The sequence below is a fragment of the Phyllopteryx taeniolatus genome, chromosome 8 (assembly GCF_024500385.1).
Source record: "Phyllopteryx taeniolatus isolate TA_2022b chromosome 8, UOR_Ptae_1.2, whole genome shotgun sequence".
NCBI lineage: Eukaryota > Metazoa > Chordata > Actinopteri > Syngnathiformes > Syngnathidae > Phyllopteryx > Phyllopteryx taeniolatus.
In genome coordinates this window covers 22,217,375-22,242,006 of record NC_084509.1, presented here as the reverse complement: position 1 = coordinate 22,242,006, position 24,632 = coordinate 22,217,375, and the positions used below count along the sequence as shown (strand labels likewise).

Below are 24,632 nucleotides of genomic sequence, written 5' to 3'. Positions count from 1 at the left end.
TTGCAGTCAGATCATTGTTTATTGTATTTTCAATCTTTTGACGTAATTGTGCAGTCAAGCTAAAAAACAAAAAACAAAAAAACAAACAAACATACAACACAAACAAAAGACTAATTTAAGTAGAAATACAATAACTCTTCATGTCAAATACAATACAAAGCTGCTTTGAGTTTTTCTTGTTGTTCCAAGTGCTACTTTTTCCATGCGGTCCAGATGCATTAAGTTTGCTATATTGATCATGATCGTTAGCACCAAACATGATTGCATGTTGTTTCCTGGGATCATCACTGGAGGTTGTGCAGGCACAAATAAAACAAAAGTAAACTCATTAATTTGTGTCTTAAATACTCATTTGTTAGTGCATAAACACAACAGAGACAATTGTATGAAAATAACGCCGTATTTTGATTCAGATTCGACAGATTTTAGTTCACATACTGTATATAGAATATAAAATTTGAGAACACAATAGTAATAAAAAACAATCCATCCAGCATAAAGAATTAGGTGATTTCTAAAGTCATTTAGTCAAATGAAAACAAACTTAAACAACGTCGTGTACACTTATATTTTTCCAAGGGAGGCTTGACCTGTAACCCCTTACACTGAGTGGAAACAATCCATGTGCACACCCATCTTAATGTTCAAAAAATATGTTTATGCACTGTTGAGGGGCCCTGATTGAACTGCTGATGTGTTTCCAAAAAAAAAAAAAAAGAAGAAGTCTATTGCGTTGAGGTAATCCAAATTAACAATGAAATACAGTTGACACCTTCAGGAAGTATTTTAGCAGCAATGCATATAGTAAAAAAAAAAAATGTATGTAATGTATGTAATGAGAATGATGGCCTGGTCTAGAATGGCAACAGTACAAACCTTCTGGAAGACAAGCTACCGCTCAGCTTTTATCTTGTACCGGAGGACAAGGTAGGTGGCTAACCGCAGAACGATAAAGAAAACACCCAGGACGATGAAATCAACGTAGAGCTTGGCGTCTTCTACGTCCAACAGCTCGAGAACTTCTTCGGGCTGCTGGAAGCGACACGTCTTGCCTGGACACTCCAGCTCCGAACGATTCATCCCGTAGATCGACAGAATCACTCCTTCAAAGCCATACCTGTGGGAGACGTGTAAACACATTGAACACCCAAATAAATGTGACATTTTAATAACAGGGCTTAATCATTCAAAGTACTATCGTAGAATTCGTTTTTTTGTATTGTTTGTTTTACATACAGGGGAGTTCTTCATTTTTTTGGACCACACGCAAACATTTCACAGGAAGGCCGGAGACCTGATTCGAACCATTGACCTCAGCACTGTAAGGCTGTCATGCTTCATGCAATATGTATTTTTTTGTAATTAATCATGAGTTATCGCTTTAGCTTTGACAGCCCTAATATATATCGGCAGACTGGTATACATACCTGTATACAGTGCCATGAAAAAGTATTGGCCCACTTCTCTAATTCTTTGATTTTTGCATAGTTTCCCCACTTTAATGTGTAAAATCATCAAACAAATGTAAATATCAGACGAATAGAACCCAAGTGAACTTAAAATGGTGATTTCATTTATTAAGGGGGAAAAAACTGTTTTAAACTGAATGTCACACACTAATCATCTACTAAACCTGCACAGGTTTCCCCAGGTGTCATTAAATTGCTTCAGTCCAATTGGGTTCAATATGGGGATTAGTGCAGACTTGACAACTGGCCAGAAGACCATCATTGACATCCTCCATAGGATGGGTAAGCCACAAAAGTTCATAGCTAAGGAGGCTGGCTGTTCACAGAGTGCTGTGTCCAAGCATATCAATAGAAAGTCTAGTGGAAGGACAAAATGTGGAAGGGGTAGATGCACCAGCAAAAGAGATGACAGTGGGCTTCAGCAGATTATCAGAGTGGAATGAGGCGGGAGTCACAGCTTCAAAAACCACCACGTTCAGACTCATCCGGGAGATGGGCTACAACTGTCGGGTTCCTCGGGTCAAGCCACTTCTGAGCCTGAGCCAATGTAGGAAGCGTCTCAACTGGGCCAAGGAGAAGAAGGACCGGACTGTTGGCCAGTAGTGCATGGTCATCTTTTCCTATGAAAGTAAAGTCTGCCTTTCATTCGGGAATCAAGGTCCAAGGGTTTGGAGGAAGACGGGTGAAGAACAGAACCCAAGCTGATTGAGGTCCAGTGTGAAATATCCACAGTCAGTCATGATTTGGGGTGCAATGTCCAGTGCAGGTGTCGGTAAACTCTGCTTTCTTAAACCCAAGGTCACCGCAACAGTCTACCAGAATGTTTTAGAGGACTTCATGATTCCTTCTGCTGAGGATCTGTTTGGAGATGCAGATTGTATCTTCCACCAGAACCTGGCACCTGCCCATACCGCCAGAAGCACCAAATCCCGGTTTGATGCCCATGTCATCACAGTGGTTGACTGGCCAGCCAACTCACCGGATCGAAACCCCACTGAGAATCTGTGGGGATTCATCAAGAGGAAAATGGAAGCAAATAAACTTTTCCATAATATTCAAATGTTTTGGAAAGGGTTTGTGTAAAGCTACATATTGAAGTCACTAAAAAGGAAAAAAATGAATAAAAACAAATGAAAAGAAAACGAACGTTGATCATTAGCAGATGGTAACGTCACAGCCGCTCAAAGTACTTTACCACACGTATCTGGCAGCCATGCGTACACTGCCGCTTCCACGGCAATGTGCGAGAATTCAACGTCCACTGAGAAAAGGGTTTTCAAAGCACAAGCTCACAATGCTTCATACAATCAAAGGCCCAGTGGGTTTCGCTGGCAAGAAAGAGAGACGGAAAAAAACAAATGGAAGGACACCGTCGCATGTAGAAAATTCTCAACTCTTCTAAAGCTCAGCCATGTTTTATCGTTCCCTTACAACGTCGAGCATGACATAGCTGTTTTTTTTTTTTTATCACTTCATGCTGAATGTGTGTGTGTACATGTGTTATGTCAGTGTGTGTCTGTGAGTGAGAGAACACACACTGGCATTTTCAGGCAATGTGAGTGCATGTTTTGGTACAAGAGATTGATCGCTGTCTTAGTTGTTGACAGAAAAGTAACATTATCAAACGTTTATTAAGCGGCAGATTGTGCCGCCCACCCAGATGTGTTCTGATGCCGACACTGCACACACCTGACATATGACACATAGGAGCTCCACTGCAGGTACTTCGGAATTGTGTCGAAGTTCACAAAAAATCCAGAGAAAAGCAACACTGGGATGGCTGTGACTGGTCCAACGAACGTGGCCACCTGTGTGCAGATACACGGAAATAGTTATACGCACAAGGTGAAATGTTTTCTTCCTTTTTGTTTATTTATTTGACAAGTGGAGTACCTGCAGTGAGGTGGAGGCGGCGCCAACGAGCAGGCCGAGGGATTGGGCTACCAGAGAAGTGCAAATGGACAGAGCGATGAAGAGGAGGTAGCGGCTGACCTCAGGAGGTTGCTCTGTCATCCAGTACACGATGCTGCAGTACATGATGGGGCAGATCACCTGAAAGAACATTGTGATGGTTGAATATTGCTAGCTTCTTTCCCATCTGACAATAATCACATATAGTATTGTTGATCCAGTCACCACGTGCAATGCTGCTGCTGCCTATAATTACTAAACATAATATATATTATTTTATCATATAAAGTTGTCAAATCAAGTCTCGTGCGGTGCGCGGGATTGGCCATTTGTATGCTGCCGCTCAAATTACTTCATTGCGAGACATTCGGAACATTGAAACATCACAATTCAAACCGAGGATCCCATGCACAGTATATCGAATTTATTATCGATGTACTGTACATAGAGTCGTTGTCTCATTGGCTGGTGCTGTAAATACCCATCCATTTTCAATACTGCTTGTCCGAATTGGACCGTAGGTGAGCTGGAGCCTATCCCAGCTGGCTTAAGGCCACAGACAAGTAAACCCTGGACTCGTCAACCGTCAATCACAGGGCACATATAGAATAAACAATCGTCCACACTCACATTCACACCTTTGGGCAATTTACTCTTCAGTGAGCGTAACATGAGTCAGAGTACCCAGGGAAAACCCATGCGAGCACGGAGAGAACATGCAAACTTCAAACAGGAAGGCCGGAGACGAGATTCACCAAAACCTGAAACCCCAGAACTAACTGCGTCACCGTGCTGCCCATCATGTAAATATGTACGCAGATATTGTTGTAACTTAGCCCAACCTATTCTCGTGTGCTATAGGTGGGTGGTAAACGGACTGCACTGATATAGCACTTATATAGCGCTACGCCCACTCACACACACACCAATGGGCGGTTGCTGCCATGCAAGGGACTGCCAGGCCCACTGGGACGAAATTAGGTTTCAGTGTCTCGCCCAAGGACACTTGGACATGCGGACAGCCGTAGCCGGGATTCGAACCCTTCAGTCACTCGACAACCTGGTCTACCTACTGAGCCACAGCCGCCCATGGTAGTGTAATACAGTACTGTAGTAATGTACATGAGATTTGAAATATGAGCCATACTGTAGCTGTCATTATGATCCAGTGCATTTCTACACCACTGTAAACTACACTTGAGCAAAATTTCACGCAATATATGTCATTTGATTGCCAAAATTATCATCACCTTTATTATTGGATAGGCCTACAGATTCTTTTGTTGAATGACTACTGACTGTATGCCCCATGGGAGGCATTGTGGTTACCTACCACCAGCCATTTGTAGTATACTTGCACTATTGTACTACTACTTTGTGTCCTTTACTTGTAGTATAGCATTTGTACTGTATATTGTATCTGTCCATTGGATGAAATGTATTTAAATGGAGAGGCCTAATATAAAAGTACAATAAATACAATAAAATGCTTTTGAGATCCTTTTATGTTGTTTATGGCGCATGAAAACTTTAAGAGTGTGCACATCTACAGCACCAGCACACTCCTGTAAGGAAATGATGATGATTGTTGGACTTTCCTTTCACTGATTAAGGTGTCTTTTGCTTGATCATATTTCATTGAAAAAGGATGCATGCTGCTGAGTAATGTGGACATTTGATTGTGATTAATCTAATACTCCACCACCAACCCACTTGGAATGGAATATCAGCCATGGTCTTGGCCAGGTAATAGGCTTTCAGGCTGTACCAGTAGTTCAGATGCTCTCTCAGAAACACTGACATCTCCAGAGGAACTGAAATGTAAGAAACGCGTATACTGATTGACACGATCACGAACATGCGCAAGTTACAGCTCTCTGGTCTTTTTCATACTCACAGGTTAAGACCGTTGGCATGAGCGCTCCAAACATGAGGAAAAGCATTGAGAAGAAGAGAAACCCAGTGTTGTTAAACACCTTGCTGGCATCATTACCAATGTTCAGATACAGCAAGCCTATCAACACACCTATGGCAATGTGGGACATCAGTCTGAGGTGGGTCAAAACCTGAAATCACAGGAAATCCAGTATCATTCATTGCCGTGTGTCTATATCGTGTTACTTCGACTGCGTTTGAAGCATTTGTACGGCATTGTAATTCGTTACCTGGTCTCGACAAATAGTTATGAAGGTTCTCTTGAAGAGGATGCAGAACTGTGTCAGTGTGCTCGTGGCAAAAGTATGTCTCTCTATGTGTCCAGTATCCTGAGCAAAATTGAGACAGTCGGTATTATACTATATTATGAGATCGAATTGCAGTGCAACCATTTTTGTCCAGTTATCGGGGGTCGGCTGGCATGGGTTTGTAGGCGTAGTATGTTAAAGCAGTCAACTGTAATTTTTCACCTTGTACAAATAAAGATAGATGAGGTGCAGATTGAAAGGGTTCACGAAAATAAATTGCGAGGCGTCATAACGGATGAAAAAAAAATCAGTTGGAATATGTACAAACCAAACTATCGACGAGCATTTCAGTTTGAATTAAAGCTAAATGGGTACTGGATCATAGTTGACTCCACATCCTGTACTGTTCCATAATCTTGCCGTATTTTACTTCCTGTGTCAAAGTTGGCCATCTGGATCACTCTTGTTGCGTTCAAAATTATTACAATTCGATGATATAATGAAATTGCAAACAGCACAGATCGTGTACAAAGTCAAAAAGATGTGACAACAAAACATTCCAAAAATGTTTCGAGATGGGAGGAAAATATCATTTCAAAATGAACAGAATTCGCACATACAGAAAAACATTTTGTATTTCATTCTTTGGGGTGAGACCATGGAACAGTTCAGGTGAGGGATTCAAACAGAAACCACAAACAGAAACCAATTCAAAACCAAATAGAAAAACAACATATTCACAAGATACAGCGATGAAACAGGGAGTGTGCTAGACAGTCACTCGTCGATTATCATTTATTTATATGTTTATTTATGTTTACTATTACTTGGCACTTTGTATTTATTTTTGTATTTTATATATATATATATATATCTTCAGTCGAGAGGCACGGTGCACCCTGCACTCCTTTTTGAGCATGTCTCAGTGTCCATTGTTGCTTGTTTGTCGTTATTTTGAATGGTTATTGTTTTCATGTTCAAAATAAACATTCCAAAAAAAAAAAAAAAAAGTAAATATAAATAACCTTACTGTGCATATTGCTTCTATTTGTTTGGCGGAAAACAAAATTCAGCAGCACTGCTCACCTTGGAGTGTTTTGAGGTACAGACCAATGAGCCATTGTTATCGCACTGGTTCTTCTTCTCTTCTATGGCACACATTCCTCCTTGGACTGCTTCAAACAAAACGGGGTTCAAATCTCCATACTCTCCTGATGCCACTTCAATGACTGGATCAGAATCAGAAAGATGTAATGTTCATGAAAGGGAGCGCAAATTAAGACGTTCGATGACCTTAAACGCTCTATAGAACAAAGGTAGACCTACTGAAGTCTGCAGGGTTGTGATAGGTAGGGCAGTAAAGCCCCAGTCCCTTCAAATAGGGGATGAGGTAGGGGACTGTGCCTTTGTAGATACACTGACCCTGACCAAGAATGTAGAGCTGTTAAAGGACAGATTTAAGAAATTAATTACTGGTACGTTTTGGGGTGATATTATGGAGAATAAGTCAGTAGAAAGCAAATTGGTGTTTTTTTTTTTCCCATTTTTATTTTTTTTCCAACCACTTTGAGATTCAACGAGAAGCAAAGGTCACTAAAATGTACTCATAAATACAATGGAAAAATCAACAAGGATTTCAATGAAGACTGTTATGAAACAAGACCTGAAATACAAACAAGAGTAATCCCGCAATCAAAAACAGGTTCACAGAATGAAGAAAGCAGAATCAATGACTCATGCAACAAAGTAACAGGGCAGGGCAGGGCAGGGCAGGGCAAATGAAGGATGATTTATGAGTGCGGTGAAAACAACAAAGAGATTTGAGTAGAAAATAAATAAATAACCCTATAGGTCACTAAAGGGGGTCAAAACTTAATGAAATGAACGAAAGCACTTGGAAGAACAACTACAAAACTACATTTTATAATGTAGAGTATTTATACATACAGTATGATACAAATGTTGCATTCGTGTTTGAGTGAGTGTGCTTTTTGTGAAATAATGTGTACCTTGTCAAACATCTCAAAAAGTTTTGCACTTGGTTGGTGGATAGTGCAGATGATAGTCCTTCCTCCCAGTGCTAAAGAACGCATTAGGGACACGACCTGATAACATGATGCGCTGTCTAAGCCACTGCAGAGACAAACAGAGACACAAGTTCAATGAGCACAGCGAATGTTGTGCAACTTATCCGAAGATGATTAAATACTACAGTATGACTGAATGTTGCTTCTTCGTACTGTAGAGCAAGAAACCACTTTATTTTAAAGCTATACAACAGGTCCTCCCAAAACTCCACATATACAGTATTTACAATGTTAATTACTGAGATCTGGTCTTCTAAGGTCACGAATAATGAATGAAATATGACAGCTTGCAATGTTTTCAACATCTGACTTTTGTATTCTGTAATTTTGTGGCATTGTTTTAGCATAACAAGTAGCCTTGGGAGTTTCTGATTCTGATAATAGATTCTGATTCATTACTAAAGTGTTAGCTCACAATTGAAAATATGTGCAGCAGTCAACGGTAAATTATTGGAACTCTGTCTCACCTGGTAGGCTCATCAAAAAACATGACTGGTGGATTGTTGACCAGCTCAAGGGCAATGGCGAGCCTTTTGCACTGACCGCCTGATAGCGCGTTGGTACGAGTATGAGCACATTCAAGAAGCCCCAAGGCAATCAGAATCTCATTCACCTATCAGAGAAAGACGGACGTCAAGAGGAATAAAAATGTATGAGTGGAATTCCAATCGGCACATAAGGGACACATCTCTTTCGTTAGCCGACTACACTCAAAATGCCTCCAGACTCTCAAGCAAAAGAATGCCACTGTGGGGGCTTTAGGATAGCGCTTGGCAGTCCGTCATTTTTGCCATCAGTGGTCCAATGTCCTTTGATAACGATCAACTTTTCAGCCAATTGGTACATCATTGTATGTACAGTACGGTATGCAGTAAGGTGAACACATGACAGTAAAAACAAAAATACCATGTTGTTTGGCAGTTTTCTCTGTAACTACATGCAGTTATGTGTGAGAAAACCCAAAGATGAATTAGCACGTCTACATTACTTTGGAGCCTCTCATAAACTGCTAGAATTTACAAATTGCGCCTAAGAACTTTGTTTACTTTTTCGGTCTTGTTTACCAGTTTTTTCTTCACGTCCATAGACTCGCTGAGCTTCAAGTTGGCCGACACCTGTAACATAATTATTACATAATACAAATAGCGTGGAACAAAAAAAAATCCACATCAGCAAGAACACGCTTTATGTAAATGTTTACAAATAATCTGTTAGTGCTTACCATCATGGCTTCTCGTGCAGTGAGATGTGGCAGTAGCATGTCTTGCTGCATTATATAGCATGACATTTTCCGAAATGACCTCAGGTACCTGGGTCTCCCATTTACAAGAATCTCACCCTTCATTCCTGTTTCCCTAATCAGAATAAAGGATAAATTCATTTTGGACAGAAAACACCAAAGTGCAAAGAAAAATAGGAATGCATATGCAAAACAGTACATAGTGCTGAAGTGACCATATGGGAAACAGCAATAAACATCTTAACCTGCTTTGAACTTAGTACTTTAAAAAATGTTGAAATTTACCCTAAACTATTTTTTTGCGTTACAGGAAAGTGAGCTCACCTGTATCCTGCTAAAATGTTCATTAAGGTAGACTTTCCAGCACCAGAGGGACCCATGATTCCTACAAGCTCTCGACTGCAGAATTTCCCAGACAGGCCTTTCAATAAGGCTTTGACTCCTAGTAACAACATTGAAGACAAGCATGTGATATTTTGAACTTGAATTGAATATCGTTTCCTAGCGATTTTCACTGGTGAGTCGCAGACAGAAAGTTTCAGTTAGATCTAAGATTTAATGTGCATTCATTGTTGGACTTTTGTTCGAAAGGCATGTGTCAGAAACGTGCAATAATCCTTGCGTTTTACCGTGGATATTTAGTTCCAAGTTTGTATTGCTGTACAGAGGCAAGACGATGAAGCATAAAGCGCATTGTTTGCAGTGACGTGTGGGCCACAGTATTCCTACAAATGTGCCAATTATCAATCCATTAGTCAATTAAGATAGTGGGGAAATGTTTATTGATTCATCGTGTCTTGACGCAGTCGAGGCAAAGGGGAATGCACTACTCGACTGCAACCAGCAGAGGCACTGTTGATTCACTGTCAACTAGTTTGCGGCCTGAGGAAGAACATCAGCAATGTTGGCTAAGCTACTTCGAACAATTCCTATTTAAAACAAAAACAAAAAACATTTAAATAAACATATGTGTGGGGGAAGAATTCAAATATTTTTGAAGAACATTTAAGGTACGTGTAATTGGTTTTTAATTGCCCATTCCTAATATATATATCACAAAAATTATATGTGAACAGCCAAATGGATAACTGAACAATCTGTATGTAAAATAAATGTAATGTGCATTACCTCTCCTCCTACAGCACGATCCGTCCTGAATGGTGTAAGAGACGTCAATAAACTCGAGATCCACCGGAGAGCGTTTGGGTAGGTGGGTGAAGCGCTGTGCTTCGGTCATCTGGTTCTCAACCTTCTTCGACTTCAACATGGAAGTCTCCTGTTTCTGAGTACCTCCATTACAAATGATACTGGTCTCCATGGAAATACTCACAGAGTCAGGTTCCAACGCCTTGTTATCCATACTTGTCCTCTGTGAGTGGGAGATAATAGAGACAGTGGTAAAAATAGGTGGTACGCCAATATAAACTGCATAATCTGTAAATACAAGAGTAATTATCACATGATCTTCAATTAAGAATTGTTCCAAGTTAAATTGATGCAGTTAATCTTGATAATTTAGTGAATATGCTTGGGATACGATAGATTCGGAATCCAATTCCATCCTCCTGACAAGACTCTAAGGAGCAGAAATATGTCGTCAAACCCTTGATCACAAAGCTAACATCAAAATGGAAATCTAATCTACTTGTTTTATACAGCGCATTGTATAAGCGGTTCCCAAGTCTGAGGTGGTACAGTAATTTGTCCTCTTTGAGGCAGAGGTCTCATCTAATCTTCCATGGGGGTTCTTAATCCTCTGAGGGATTAAAATCAACTTTCTTTTCCAGCCTTGATCTGTCGGGAGCAGGAGGGGCTGCAGTTTCCTCCTTGGGAAAAATTTGCAGACTCATGTATGATACCAAGCCAAGCTAATGTATGGGAAATGAATACTCTTTCACTTGCCCTTCACACTTACTTTAGACACATTCATTTTACTGACAGCATGGTGTGGGAGGTCTGAGCCTTCTCTTTTAGGTAAGTTCTGATCAAGAAAAGGCAAAAAAAATGCGAGAGACACTTTTCATGCCAACATGTCACGAGTCAACCGAATAGTCCTCTGGAAGAGAGGCAAGGTCCACAGGGAGAAGAACTCAGTGACCCAGGATCACACCACCTCAGGCGCACAGTTGTTCTTCAATCTTATTTGAAATTCATTGCCACAAGTATAGCTGTATTAAATACTGTTCCAAACAAATAGCCCAATGTGGCTTCTCCCACGCAACAAAATTGGTGTATCAAAGTCATTACGATAAGATGTTTTATTTGACTGGATAAACAAGTTCTCCATTGATGGCAATTTGATGGCAATTTGTATATGTTTGTCTGGAGATGAAGGACAATGAAGGAGACTATCCTTGGGATGAAAAGAATGATCTGGCCACAATCAAAACCATTTAATGGAACATGAAAAAAAATCCAAATTTGTTCAGTAATACTACTTTCAAGCCAAAAGTGGTATTTATCACGAATGGAGCAATACTTCCATCATACTGGCGAGAAAAAAAAGCATACAGGCAGCTGTAAAAACATGTTATAAAAGGAGCCTAAAAAATATTCAGACACTTTGTTACTTCATCACTGCACTCTTCAGATAAAATATGACATAACATAAATCGCATAACAGCGTGCTACAGGGTTAAAAAAAAGAGAGAAAAAAGTTGCATATCCCTACAGCGAATGCAAAATTTGCAGGAACGATTCCTGAATTAAAGCTGACCTGACGTGAACTATGCCAAACTCTTTCTTCTACAGGGAAGCTGAACCTCTGCCCTCAATGGCTCCTCTAACCTTAAGGAAGGCAAATCACATGTGCTAGTTAGGAACGACAAGTCTAACAATCCAGACAGGAGGATAGAGGAGGAGTACATCTTGGAAAAATGCCTGCAATCATATTCACTGTGAAATTGCCAAGATTAAGAATTAAACGATTATGGTTGTTAACGCGGCGGCACGGTGGACGACTGGTTAGAGCTTCTGCCTCACAGTTCTGAGGACCGGGGTTCAACCCCCGGCCCCGCCTGTGTGGAGTTTGCATGTTCTCCCCGTGCCTGCGTGGGTTTTCTCCGGGCACTCCGGTTTCCTCCCACATCCCAAAAACATGCATTAATTGGGGACTCTAAATTGCCCGTAGGTGTGAATGTGAGTGCGAATGGTTGTTTGTTTGTATGTGCCCTGCGATTGGCTGGCAACCAGTTCAGGGTGTACCCCGCCTCCTCCCCGATGATAGCTGGGATAGGCTCCAGCACGCCCGCGACCCTAGTGAGGAGAAGCGGCTCAGAAAATGGATGGATGGATGGTTGTTAACACATTGAAGTAACCAAGAAGCATTCTTGCTACATTTCCCGCTGGCAGGCAATAAGGACAATAGCGAATTGTAGAAAAATATGAAAATGTTTGACTCTTAATGAGTAGAAAGAGGTGTTTTTGTTCACATTCGTGAACAGTAACGTTGTCTTATTTGTCACCAAGCAGATGCTGTAATTAAAAAAGTCAATTTCAATATCAAGTTTAGCGAAGACGACGCAGCGTACCAAGATGAATAATGAAAACCCAGCAGCTGCTTTTTTCTAAGTCAGTGTACCAAAATAAGAAACCAGTAACAACCAAGGTAGCATCTGTGACAAAGTCTTATTTACCTAAACGTTTTCTCTGCAGTTTGGCGTTTTCTCTTTTTCTGTGCTGAAAAGATCAAATGCTCTTTTGAAAACAATCAAATCAAAGCACTGGAACTGACACATTGTAATATGCAAGACTATGTGTGTTGCTGACACTAACAATGGTTTTGTTTCGTTTTTTTTACATTGAATTGATGGGGAAATTCATAATTAGGCACAGTGAACACAGTTATGTTCAAAATGCTTTTTTGAAACGTCAACTAGGTGAACTACTGGTTAGCAGATTTGCCTCACAGTTCTAAATCCAGTCTCTGTCTTTACTGTGTCGAGTTTAAATTTTCCCATCCTTGTGTGGGTTTTCTCTGGACACCTCGGATTCCTCCCAGCTTCCAAAAACATGCATTTTATGTTCATGAAGACTCCTAATGGTCCATAGTTGTTAATGTCTGTTTGTCTATATGTACCTTTTGACAAGCTGCCGACCAGTCAAAACCCACGAACATCATCATCATCAAGAAGTACGTCGAGGATCACGAGTACATTCCAGCTTCTGGGAGTTCTTAGATGGCTGAACAGTCCGATTTGTGACCTGCATTGCCGTTGACATGAAGGGCACTGAAAATCGGTGTCAGCTGTGGTGGAAGGTGCGTTCCCTGATGTGGTATGTCAACGGATTCGGCATTCCTCAGCAGTATGGTCTATCGTGGTTTGGAGATTGACAATACCTGCCTTGCAGACGCTCTGCCATTTTCTGCAGTCGCTAGTGACTGTCTCCAGCTGCGCAGGTCCGAGTCCACATTTCTTCAACGTAGCTTTCAGGTGTTTCTTGAAGTGCTTGTATTGGCCACCGGCTGAGCGACTCTCATCTTCAAGTTCACTGTCCAGCACACGGAAGGGGAGCTGGTTGGTTGGCATCCTGATTACATGTCCAATGCACCTAAGTTGTCAGGCGGCAACACCTCCAAGGAGAAACTCTTTGCACATTAGTACACCTCACCGTAAGGGACTTTGTCCCACCAGTGCAGACCCAGGATGCGATGGAGGCAGGAGATGTGAACATGTTCCAGGATCTTGATGTGACGGCGGTAAAGAAACCATGCTTTACATCAATATAAAAGCGTTGATACGCATACTGCTTTGTATACAGCCGCTTTTGTCTGGATGATGAGGTTGGGGTTGAGGAAATCTATGGGCGAGTTGACCAAAAACCACAGACGCTAAGTTTATACACCGTTGTACTTGCTGTATGTGAATTGGTTCCCATTGGCTAGTGTGGTTTCCCCCACGTAGAGCGCATTTTTAGTGTGGTAGCAGCCAGATTCCTGCTGCATAACATCTGTTGTCCTGGCATTGATCAACATTGATCATCTGCATAAGCCCCAACCATGATAGTTATAAGTGGCTGGACACCCCAAGGAATATGACACAATAGGGCCGTGTCATCCGCAGATTGTAATTTAAAAACATGATCGAGAGACTTTGTTGTTATGGTTAGGAGGCGACGCAGGTTGAAAAGGCTGCCATCAAGTCAATATCGAATTGAGACGCTGTCTGCTCGGTCGAATGACTGTCAAGCATACAGGGTCACTTCTGTCATGAAGAGGTTCAATATGACTGGTGCTATCACGCATCCTTGTTTCACTCTGACATTCACAGGGAAGAACTTTGATTTAGTTACTCCACAGGCAACACAAGCATGCTTCCCATTGTGGAAATTGTGGATGACAGAAAGGAAGGTCGGCTGGCAGCCAAACTTGGTTAAGATAGTCCATAAAATGGAATGGTTGATTGTATTGAATGCATTTGCCAAGTCAACAAAGGCAATGTAGAGGTTCTTTAGTTGCTCATGGCACTTTTCCTGCAGCAGGTGAACTACAAAGACCATGTCAGCAGTAGAGCATTCAGAGTGAAAACCGCATTGTGTCTCTGGTAGTACCACGTTGGTCACCTGTGACAGCAGTTGGGCAAGCATTATCCTGACCAAAAATTTGCTAGCCACAGATAGCAGTGATATGCCTTGGCTGTTACCACAGTCAGCACGGTCACCTTTGTTTTTATATATGGTGATAATCTTGGCATCCTTCCGCTGCTGAGGTACGTGGCCCATAACCCAAACTGAGCCGATAAAAATATGGAGCTCAGTGAGAAGGTCAGCCCCACCAAACTTCAAAATTTCAGCCGGAATGTGATCTACTCCAGGTGCTTTGTTAGATTTTAAGACACAGACCACAATCTGCACTTTATCCAGTGTTGGTAGGTGATTGATGACTGGTTGGGACGGCAGGCCTCGCAAAAAGGAGGCATCTGAAGGGTTATTACTGTTGTGCAAGATGTTGAAATGCTCCGGCTATCGATTTAGGATTCCTTTGTGCTCCTTTATCAGTGTGCTCCCGTCACCACTCCGGACTCCGCTCTGGGGCTGCTTCACAACTTCATGACCTGGACTACTTACTTTGATTAATGGAACAATGAATCTGCTACTAACCCGAAAATCCTGCAGGCAAATGTCCAGCCATCACTTTGTGCCCTCAAGCTCAAGCACTCTACAGGACAGCAACCCAAAACACCAGCACGTCCACCTCTGGCACTATGGCTAAAAAGACCCAGAAATTATGGTTTTGGTGTGGCCAAGTCAAAGTCCAGACTTAGATCCAATTTGGATGCCGTGGTATGAGCTTAAACACAATTCGTCCTCGAAAACCCTTCAATCGGACTGAGTTAAAACTATTCTGTGAAAAAGAATGGGAAAAAATTAACTCCACGGTGATGCAAAAGACTCATCATCAGTTATCACAAATACTTGATTTCATTTATTGCTGTCAAGCGTGGCACAACGCAATCTCACAATTGTTGTGACACATTTAGGGTCTCTTGGAATAAAATAATAATAATAGAAAATGATTCAGACCAGAAAACCTGAACTAAATGTAGTCCAAAGAAATGGATATGAGGAATAATAATCATAATTTTCTTCGTTAGATAGCACTTTCAGTAAAAAGTTGTGCTTTTTTTTTTAATGCTTTAATTAAGATTCCTATGCAATAAACAGTATTTAAAGCAGTAGTAAGAGATTCTGCTCTGACATAACATGACAAGGCTGAACATAAGTAAATTAACATCAGACTAAGCAAAGTAGGTTAACAGTGCAGGTCTCCCATGACTTTGTAAGACTGCGAGCTCAATTGGTGAGCAGGGTTAAATAGGGTGTGGGGGACCCATTCTTCATTCAAGCAAGGTTTATGCAGCTACGGTAGCTGCATAAACCTTGAGATATAAATTAAAAGGTCTCTGTAATTACGAACAGTTGTATTCATGCTAAAAGTGAAACCGAGAATTAGATGTGACGTGAATGCCAACAAGCAATTCTGACATTGGCTCTTAAGTGCCGTATGGCCAATGACTCATAGTCCCAAATGAGTTTCTAAGGGTAGACTGCACTGCACTTTCAAACACACTGTATTTACAGGTCAAATCGGGGGCACTTCTAGGATCAGAGGATTAGGGGTGCTGAGATTCAGTTTGGAGGTGCTACAGCACCCCTAAAAAACATCTAGAAACCTCTATGCCAGTCAGTAACCTATTCAGTAGCACCTTGACTTTAATATTATCACATATACATGACACAACAGCTAACTTCTCTCGATCCAATTCAAAAAACTCACTACCTCTGTTTAGGTAACTGTGATCTACGATTAAATGCAGCAAAAATGAGGACTGGTACTGACAAAAGTGTCTTGGTATTAAGTGGTTGACGTTAAGAAATATACCAAATATTCTGGTTTAAACCAGGCACTGTCGTTGGAGCAAACCATTTTTGAAGCAGTTGGTGTGTGGGAGATGTGGATTACTGTATTTTTGTTGTTAATATATTACGTTGCAACCAAGTATTGTGTATTGTGGTTTACCGCATTTCCCGGTTGTTTAAAGGTGATATATAGTTTGAAAAAAATCTTTTTGGCACCTCTTAAAATTTAGGGGTGGTGGGATTCATTTTAGGGGTAATGAAATAAAAATAAAAAGTGTATCGGCAAAAAGATAATGATAAGTTTAGTTGATTTGAATTTGCCACAAGCGACCTGAAGTTGACCCACTTTCTTATTACAAGTAATTTAATCCAATTTTCTGTTAATAACGAATTGTTTGAATTGTTATAACTGTGATCATAAAATCTTGATATCTTTTTACTGTCCAGTTAGTTATTAGAAAAAGTTAGAAGTTCCTATTGCTCATATGTCAGTTCCTGCCGTTTCTTGTATCTGTGGATTCAATCAAGTACTTTTAGGCTGCCACTGGAATGCAATACATAGTACAAATTCATCTATCAAGAGAAAATATAGTATATAATAATAATATGTAAATATGAGTAAAAGAAAACAATTTATCAACAATTTAATTATGAGTGAGAAGGCAGTAAATGAACAATAATTGGTCATAAATGGTGACTTTGTGTGATTTAAAGAATCTGCTCCAAGATTACGTTTTATTTAAATGAAACAGCATTCAGAACTGCAGTACTTCAAGTTAATTTGAAAGTTAGAAAAGGGAGCTTACGTTAACTGTCGTTGAGTATGAAGTCCGAGTCTTGTGAGGCTCCCCAGCTTGAGCGTTCGGTATCCGGCCGAGAGTGTTCTACAACATCTCTGCTTGCCGGGCCCCAGCAGACAGGGTGCATCAGTACAGGAGGGACAACGGTGGGCGGGAGGCTCGAAGTTGACTTGGAAGGTGGATTGATGGATGGATGGAGGAGGGGCCTTTCTGACATATCTGAGTCACATGAGGGATTAAACAACACCTCTTGGAAATGTCACTTTATGCCATTCTTATCTTTAACATTGGTGACAGTTGTGGGCTTACATTCACACAACACCAATTTATACTTAATGCGGTAAAGAAAATGGATGGATGAATGTTAATTGTAGATCAATGACAACTTTACACAAAGGTATGAGGTTAACTTGATGTGGGTGTTCTCATAAGTAGGTCCAATTAAATCAAGCGTATGCCCATTCAAAATTGTGTCTGATGAGCATTTTGTTGAATTGTAGAAAAACTACCTGATTCCAAAATATCCCTAAAACTCAAGTTCCAAGATATTGGTAGTGGTTTAAACATTATTATTGTGATTATTTGACTCTCAAGTGTTCAATAACTGAGCCAACTCAACTGTAGATGTCTTGCTTCCGGTGAGTTCATGCCTTGACGTATGTTTCAGAGTGAAGCTGATCTTACACATCTAGTGGAAGTTGGAGTCACAGTCGAATTCCTCAGTGGTTGGGAATATAGCAAAAAAGACAACAAGCCACAACTCGTTCACAAGAGTCGCATATCTCAAAGAACGAGCACACAGCGAAACGTGACCCATACCTGTTTAGACTTGAAAGTATAAATAGAGACCCTTTATTCTTTGTCTTGTCTTTGCTCCACGTCTCTCTCACCGTATCATTGTCCCTGTAGCTTGCCGAATGGGAAACCCAACTGCTCTCAGATAATCGTAATGAGACACTTATTGTAAATCCAGTGCCTTCACAACCAGCAGCTACGTCCCTGACGACTGATGATTTAAACAGTCTGAATTTGTTGAACCTTTTCAGAGGTCAAAGTATACCAAAAAAATAAAAATAATAATAAGCCCATCTTTTAAAAGAAATGATTAACTGAACCCTGCCGCTTTCTGACATAGAGTGATAGGCCAGATGTAAAAAGCACATGTATCCTAAGGTATATAGATAATATACTAATGATGGAATTATGAAGTATTATGGCAGTATATACTCTTTAATTAACTGTAATGCTTGGTAACATTAACACGCATGTCAAGTTACTGTACTTAGCAACCAGGACTAGGATGTGGGGGGCACACAAACAAACATCTTTCATTCGACTGGTATGACTGGAAGTATACTGCACGCTTCTTCTGATGATAAAAGCTGAGTCTCCTCAACATACTGTAAATTACATGGCGCAATAGATATATACGGTAGAAAGGCACTATAATTTCATCTTGTTGTCTGTCTGAGTGAATCTGCTCTTTATGTTGCAGGTCTGTAATTGTTCCCTCATGTAATGGTCACTAAACCCCAACATGTTTCTTCATCTCTCTTTTGAAACTAATGAGTTGGTGATTGGTGAAATGCTCATCTTTCTCTCGTATTCTGGTTTACAGGAATGAGGAGGGCTACAGTGGTCAGCTGATAAGGAAAAAAGCCTGTGTACATGAAACCTATGTAGACTACAAACACTTGAAAACAGTTTAGTCAAATGACATTTATGGGTTATTCTAGGTCAAAAGAGTCACCAACATTTTCACAACAATATGTAGGAATTTGTGTTTCTGCTGTTTGAGCATTTCCTCATACTAGTATGTGTTCTTGTTTGCCTCCCAAGCCTGTGGCCTAATTGTTCCTACATTCAAAGTCTGAATGATTTTTTTTTTAGACAATAAAGAGTGAAAATAGTGAATTTGTGTAGGCTTGTTTTGTTAAACTCCATCACTGTAATGCCTCGTTGCAGAGGGCAGCTGCATGATGTCAGTGATTCATTTCCACGTATATACACAAGTTTTGTCAGCTCTTGTTTGTATTGATTACCTTTCTCACCTTTGAAAAACAGTTTTGAAAGATGAGGTAACGCAGGCATTAGCTTTTGTGAAGTTTTGTACGGTCGGTGGTTTCGTGTAACTGCGGATTTTGGTGGACACGGCTGGCTGTCAACACGGCGAACACCAGACTGTCCTGACTGCCATCTGCTAGTGGATTGACAGCTTTCTGACGGGCAGGACACAGCAGGTGAGGCTGGGTGACACAACCTCTACCACACGCACCATAAGCACCGGGGCGCCCCAAGGATGTGTCCTCCTTCCGCTGCTCTTCTCTCTCTACACGAATGACTGCACCTCAATGCACCCCGCTGTCAAACTCCTGAAGTTTGCAGACGATGCCACAGTCATCGACCTCATCAAAGAGGGTGACGAGTCTGCATATCGACAGCAAGTGGAGCGGCTGGAGCTGTGTTCCGGCCGACACAACCTGGAGCTGAACATGCTTAAGACTGTAGAGATGATTGTGGACTTCACGAGGCCTCCTTCACCACAGCTGCCCCTCACGCTGTCCAACTGCCCTGTGTCAACCGTTGGGACCTTCAAGTTCCTGGGAATTACATTCTCTCAGGACCTGAATTGGGAGGCCAACATCAACTCCATCCTCAAAAGGGCCCCCCAGAGGATTTCTGCGGATTCTTGGGAAGCACGGCCTGCCAGAGGACCTGTTGAAGCAGTTCTACACAGCAGTAATCGAATCAGTCCTGTGTTCATCCATCACATTGTGGTTTGGTGCTGCCACATAAAAGGACAAACTCCAACAAACAATCAAAACTGCTGAAAAAAATGTCGGTACACCCATACCCGCCTTTGAGGACTTGCATGCTGCAGGACTTGCACGCTAAGACAAGCGCATGCTAAATTCTCTTGGACCTTCCACATCCTGGTTACCACCTCTTCCAGCTCCTTCCCTCAGGTAGGCACTATCGAAAAATGCTAAAACTAGCAGATATTCCAACAGCTTCTTCCCTCTTTCCATTAACTTATTCACAGTTAATTGCCAATTCCATTGTAACATGCTGCCAATTTTATCTTGAGACTGTGTTCACATCTCTGTCGGGCCAATTTATACATTATTCGTGCACTCACTCTAGTAGGCTCGTCACTACACATTTTGCATATCTGTTGTTGACCAATACTGGCCACTCATGTGCTTTGAGAAGTATCTGCACCATTTGCACAACTGACACTGTTCCAGATTATCGCAGTACTAGTCACTTTATACTGCTTAAAAATCTTGAAGTCTCTGCGCCATTTGCACAATGGTCACTGTACCAGATTATCGCTTAGTCATATCAAACTGCTCTAAATTGTTAGAGGACTGCATCATTTGCACAATTATCCCAAAAAATTAAAACATTTAAATTTTATCGGCTTTACCACATTACCGGTAACCTTTCATTGCTCAGTGACTCTCCATACTGTCTTTTTATATTTTTACGTCTCAAAAGTATTTTCTGTCAAATGGCTATCTGTTGACATACTAGAGCGGCTCCAATTACCGGAGCCAAATTCCTTGTGTGTCTTTGACAAACTTGGCAAATAAAGATGATTCTGATTCTGTCGATCTCAGAGGCTAAAAGTGGGCATAGTTTAATTCCTGAATAGAAGCGAGAACAACACCCTCTGTTGGTCTAAAGGTGCATAATGCTTATGGCACTTGGAATTCCCAAGCAGTCTCCCATCCAAGTACTGACCTGGCCCAACGTTGCTTAGTTTCCAAGAACAGGTGTCCTCAGGGTAGTATGGCCATACGAAGAAGATAGATTGATATTGATAGGACAAAACTCACATCTGGGGCCTGGATGCCCAGGGGTTTGTCATGCTTATGGCAGTAACCACTACTTAACTTTATATGTGTTTTTTTAGGCAGCATGGTGGATGACTGGTAAGCACATCTGCCTTACAGTTCTGAGGACTGGGCTTCAAATCCTGGGCCCACCTGTTTGGAGTTTGCATATTCTCCCTGTGCTTCCTTGGGTTATCTAAGTACTGGTAAAAGCCTTATGAAATGTGTTAGTGTATTTGTTGTATATTGTGCATTTCATACACAAGGTAATTTTTTTTTTTTTATGAAAAAAAGACATTTTAAAACGATACAAAAATACAAGACAGCTAAAAAGCATTTAAAAACAAAGAGAGAAAAATTACTAAAAACGTACAGTGAAAGAATGATCATTTAAAAATGAAAATGTTCTAAGTTTTTAACCTGGACTGAAGAACATTGACAGTTGGGGGTGATTTAAGCTTTGTTGGCAACTTATTCCATTTGTGTTTTTGGGATGTGGGAGGAAACCGGAATGCCTGGAGAAAACCCACGCAGGCATGGGGAGAACATGCAAACTCCAAACAGTAGGGGCCGGGGATTGAACCAGGGTCCTCAGAACTGTGAGGCTGACGCTCTAACCAGTCGGCTACCGCACCGCCCTTCTCAATTCGATTTGCTCGTTCATGACGTACAACTAAAGTTATGTTTCAATCTTCGGCAGCTTTGTCGCGCTGGTCTAGCTCAGTGGTTACTTCCTCAAGAAACAATTGTCTCACAGAATACATTTCTTCTCCGTCCCTTACTCGGGATCGAACCACGGGCGCCGCCCGGCGTTTTCCTTTTTCTTTGCTTTATTTTCCCAAACTGACAGTTCCTCGTCAAAAGAACCCAAATTGTATAAATCACACCATCTTCGGACTATGTACGAGGAATTAGAGTAATGTAACTACATTCAACCACATTCCTGACGTATACTTTGGAAACGCTAAAACAACAATGGTGCACAATGAAGTGCACGGGTTCCAAAACACACCAGCTAGTCAACTGAATGGCTTAAAAAATAAATAAATAAAAAAAAAAAAATATATATATATATATATATATATATATATATATATATATATATATATATATATATATATATATATATGGTTTTAGAGTGGCCTAGTCCAAATCCGGACTTGAATCGGAATGAAATGATGTTAAAAATGCTGTTCAGGCTCGAAAAACCATCCAGTGCTGCCGAAATAAAACAACACTTCAAGGAAAATTGGGCAAAAAAAAAAAAAAAAAAAAAAAAAAATATATATATATATATATATATAAATCCACAGAGATGGGGAAAGATTCAATTACCAGTTATGGAAAATGTTTGATTTCAGTTGTTGCTGCTGAGGGTGGCCCAACCAGTTATGAGGTTTAGGGGTAAATTACTTTTTAACACGGGGTCAGGTAAGTTCGAATAGTTTTTTTTTGTTTGCTTCCTTCATTTAAAGGTCTTCTCTAAATGCTCTGAACATTGACACTTATTTTATAGTTCTGGGCTTTAAAACAATGTCTTAAGAAAAAAAAAATTCTCCCCAGAAAAAGACGAAGCACTTATTTTAGACTTGTTTTCAGATGATTCTCAGCAGATTTTGGCCCGCCCAGATTTGGGTCAAAAACCTGCGTGAGCCTGTGATGTCAGCGCCAAAAGCTGAGCGCCTTTCCTTTTACTAGTATGTGTTCTTGGTTGCTTCCCATGCAAGCCTGCAGCGTAATTGTTGCCTAGATTCAAGTGAAAATTGTGAGGTTGGATACATTTTTGCGGGTTTTTTTTTTGTTTTGTTTTTTAGGCTTTGTAAAGCACTTTGGGCACAGTGTAGATGAAGCGCTATATCAGTGAAGTCCATTAACCATTTATCTTTTTAAGATAAGGACTGCCAGTTTCATATTCTTGAGCACTGACTGTGGGTTGTGTGCAATAGAATGACATCCCAGTCAGTTCTGCTGTGTCCTAAAATAAGTGTTACCCAGCCTACTCCTTCTGCAAGCCGAAAGAGCTCCCATTTACCTTGTGAAACTCATCCCCACATTGAATAGAATCATTGATTTGACACTGTTGTCAGTAAGTACTGAAATGTGTTTGTTAAAACTGGCAACACGATGTTATGAGCAGTGTTGCCACAGTTACCTTGAAAAAGTAACTTAGTTACTTTATTGATTACTTGAGCTTGAATTTCATACACAAAGGCTTGTGTATGTGCTTTACATGATTTAAAGCATTTAAAAAACAAAGAGAAACAGCTCATAAACATTTAAAACAAAGAGAAAAAATTATAAGTACAATTAAAACGGCGTACAGTGCAAGAAATATCATTGAAAAGTGGAAATGCTCGAAAAAGCATGAGAAAAAAGAAGAGTTTTTAAGCTGGACTTAAAAACATTCACACTTGGGGCTGACGTCACTTCTGTTGGCACCTTATTCAATTTGTGTGCAGCATAATAGCTAAATTCTGCTTCACCATGTTTGCTTTGGACTGTGCTCCATTATTTGACCTGAGTCTGGAGATCTCAGAGCCCTACTGGATTTATATCCCATTAAGATTTCTTTCATGTATTCAGGACTTCAACCGTTGAGTGATTTATAGACCAGTAGCAAAACTTTAAAAAAAAAATCTATTTTAAAGCTGACTGGGAGCCAGTGTAAAGACTTCAGAATTGGAGTAATATGCTCTGACCTCTTTTGTTCCTCAAGAAGTAATTCGATCGCAGACTTTCAATTCCTCCTTCGGGATCGAACAACCCTGGCCCCGTCCAGCGCATTTAAACCAACTATTTTCAACCCCGTCCAATGCGTATTTGCGTCCATGACGTACAACTAAAGTTATATTAAAATTTTTCGGCAGTTCATTCGCGCTGGTCTAGCTCAGTGGTTACTTCCGCTAGAAACAATTCACTCACAGAATCGCCTCTTCTCATTCCCTTACTCGGGATCGAACCACGGGCGCCGTCCAGCGTTTTCCTTTTCCTTTTTCTTTGCTTTATATTCCAAAACTGACAGTTCCTCGTCAATTGAACCCGAATTGTATAAATCACACCCGTCTTCGTACTATGACACGATTCTTGGAATTAGAGTAATGTGGCTATAATAAGATATTTTCTCTGAGTGCTCAATACTCTAGGGTAGTTTAGTGGTTACCTCGGCTGAATTCGGTATGAGAATTCAATATTTTCATGGATCTCATTATGGGATCGACCCACGGCCGGCCGTCGTTTTTTTTTTTTTTTTAAATTTATTTTTTTCATTGTCAACTGAATTAATTCTACTCTCAGTTGTACTAAAACATTTACTCCCGATTTTTAATTCAGAGTTCATGTAACTACATTATCATTCATACATACAACGCCACGACGAATTTACCGGAAGAAAATCATTTTTCAAGACCATTTAACCGTTAAGTGACTCGACAGCGACTCTTACTGGTTTGTGCAATTGGACTGCAATATTTAGTATATTTATCCATTGTGACCAATCAGTAGTTTATGTACATTACGTAACCACTGTGCAATTTGAATGCGATCGGTCGCCAAGAGCGGCACTTATATTTCCCCATTAAAAAAAATATATAGAGAACTGTCCCCCTTTTCGAGGAGCGTACTTCTGGAGTGGTTTCTTCCCCAAGAAACAATTCTCCCACAGAATTCGCCTCTTCTCCATCTCTTACTCAGGATGACCTCGTCAATTGAACCGTAATTGTATAATTAACACCATCTTCAGAGTTC

General features: G+C 40.7%; 1 protein-coding gene across 1 annotated transcript; it reads right to left on the bottom strand.

Moving 5' to 3' along the window:
- On the bottom strand, positions 1–21,001 carry LOC133481857 (ATP-binding cassette sub-family G member 4-like). The gene is given in 18 exon segments (XM_061781081.1): positions 1–1,117; positions 3,159–3,277; positions 3,363–3,521; positions 5,094–5,194; positions 5,278–5,446; positions 5,546–5,644; positions 6,650–6,792; positions 6,890–7,004; positions 7,573–7,696; positions 8,118–8,263; positions 8,715–8,765; positions 8,873–9,005; positions 9,215–9,332; positions 10,019–10,259; positions 17,056–17,100; positions 17,102–17,268; positions 17,669–17,737; positions 17,869–21,001. Coding segments are annotated over 16 exon segments (2,154 nt in total). The 5' UTR covers positions 17,267–17,268; positions 17,669–17,737; positions 17,869–21,001; the 3' UTR covers positions 1–891.
- Between the last annotated feature and the right edge of the window lie 3,631 nt (positions 21,002–24,632).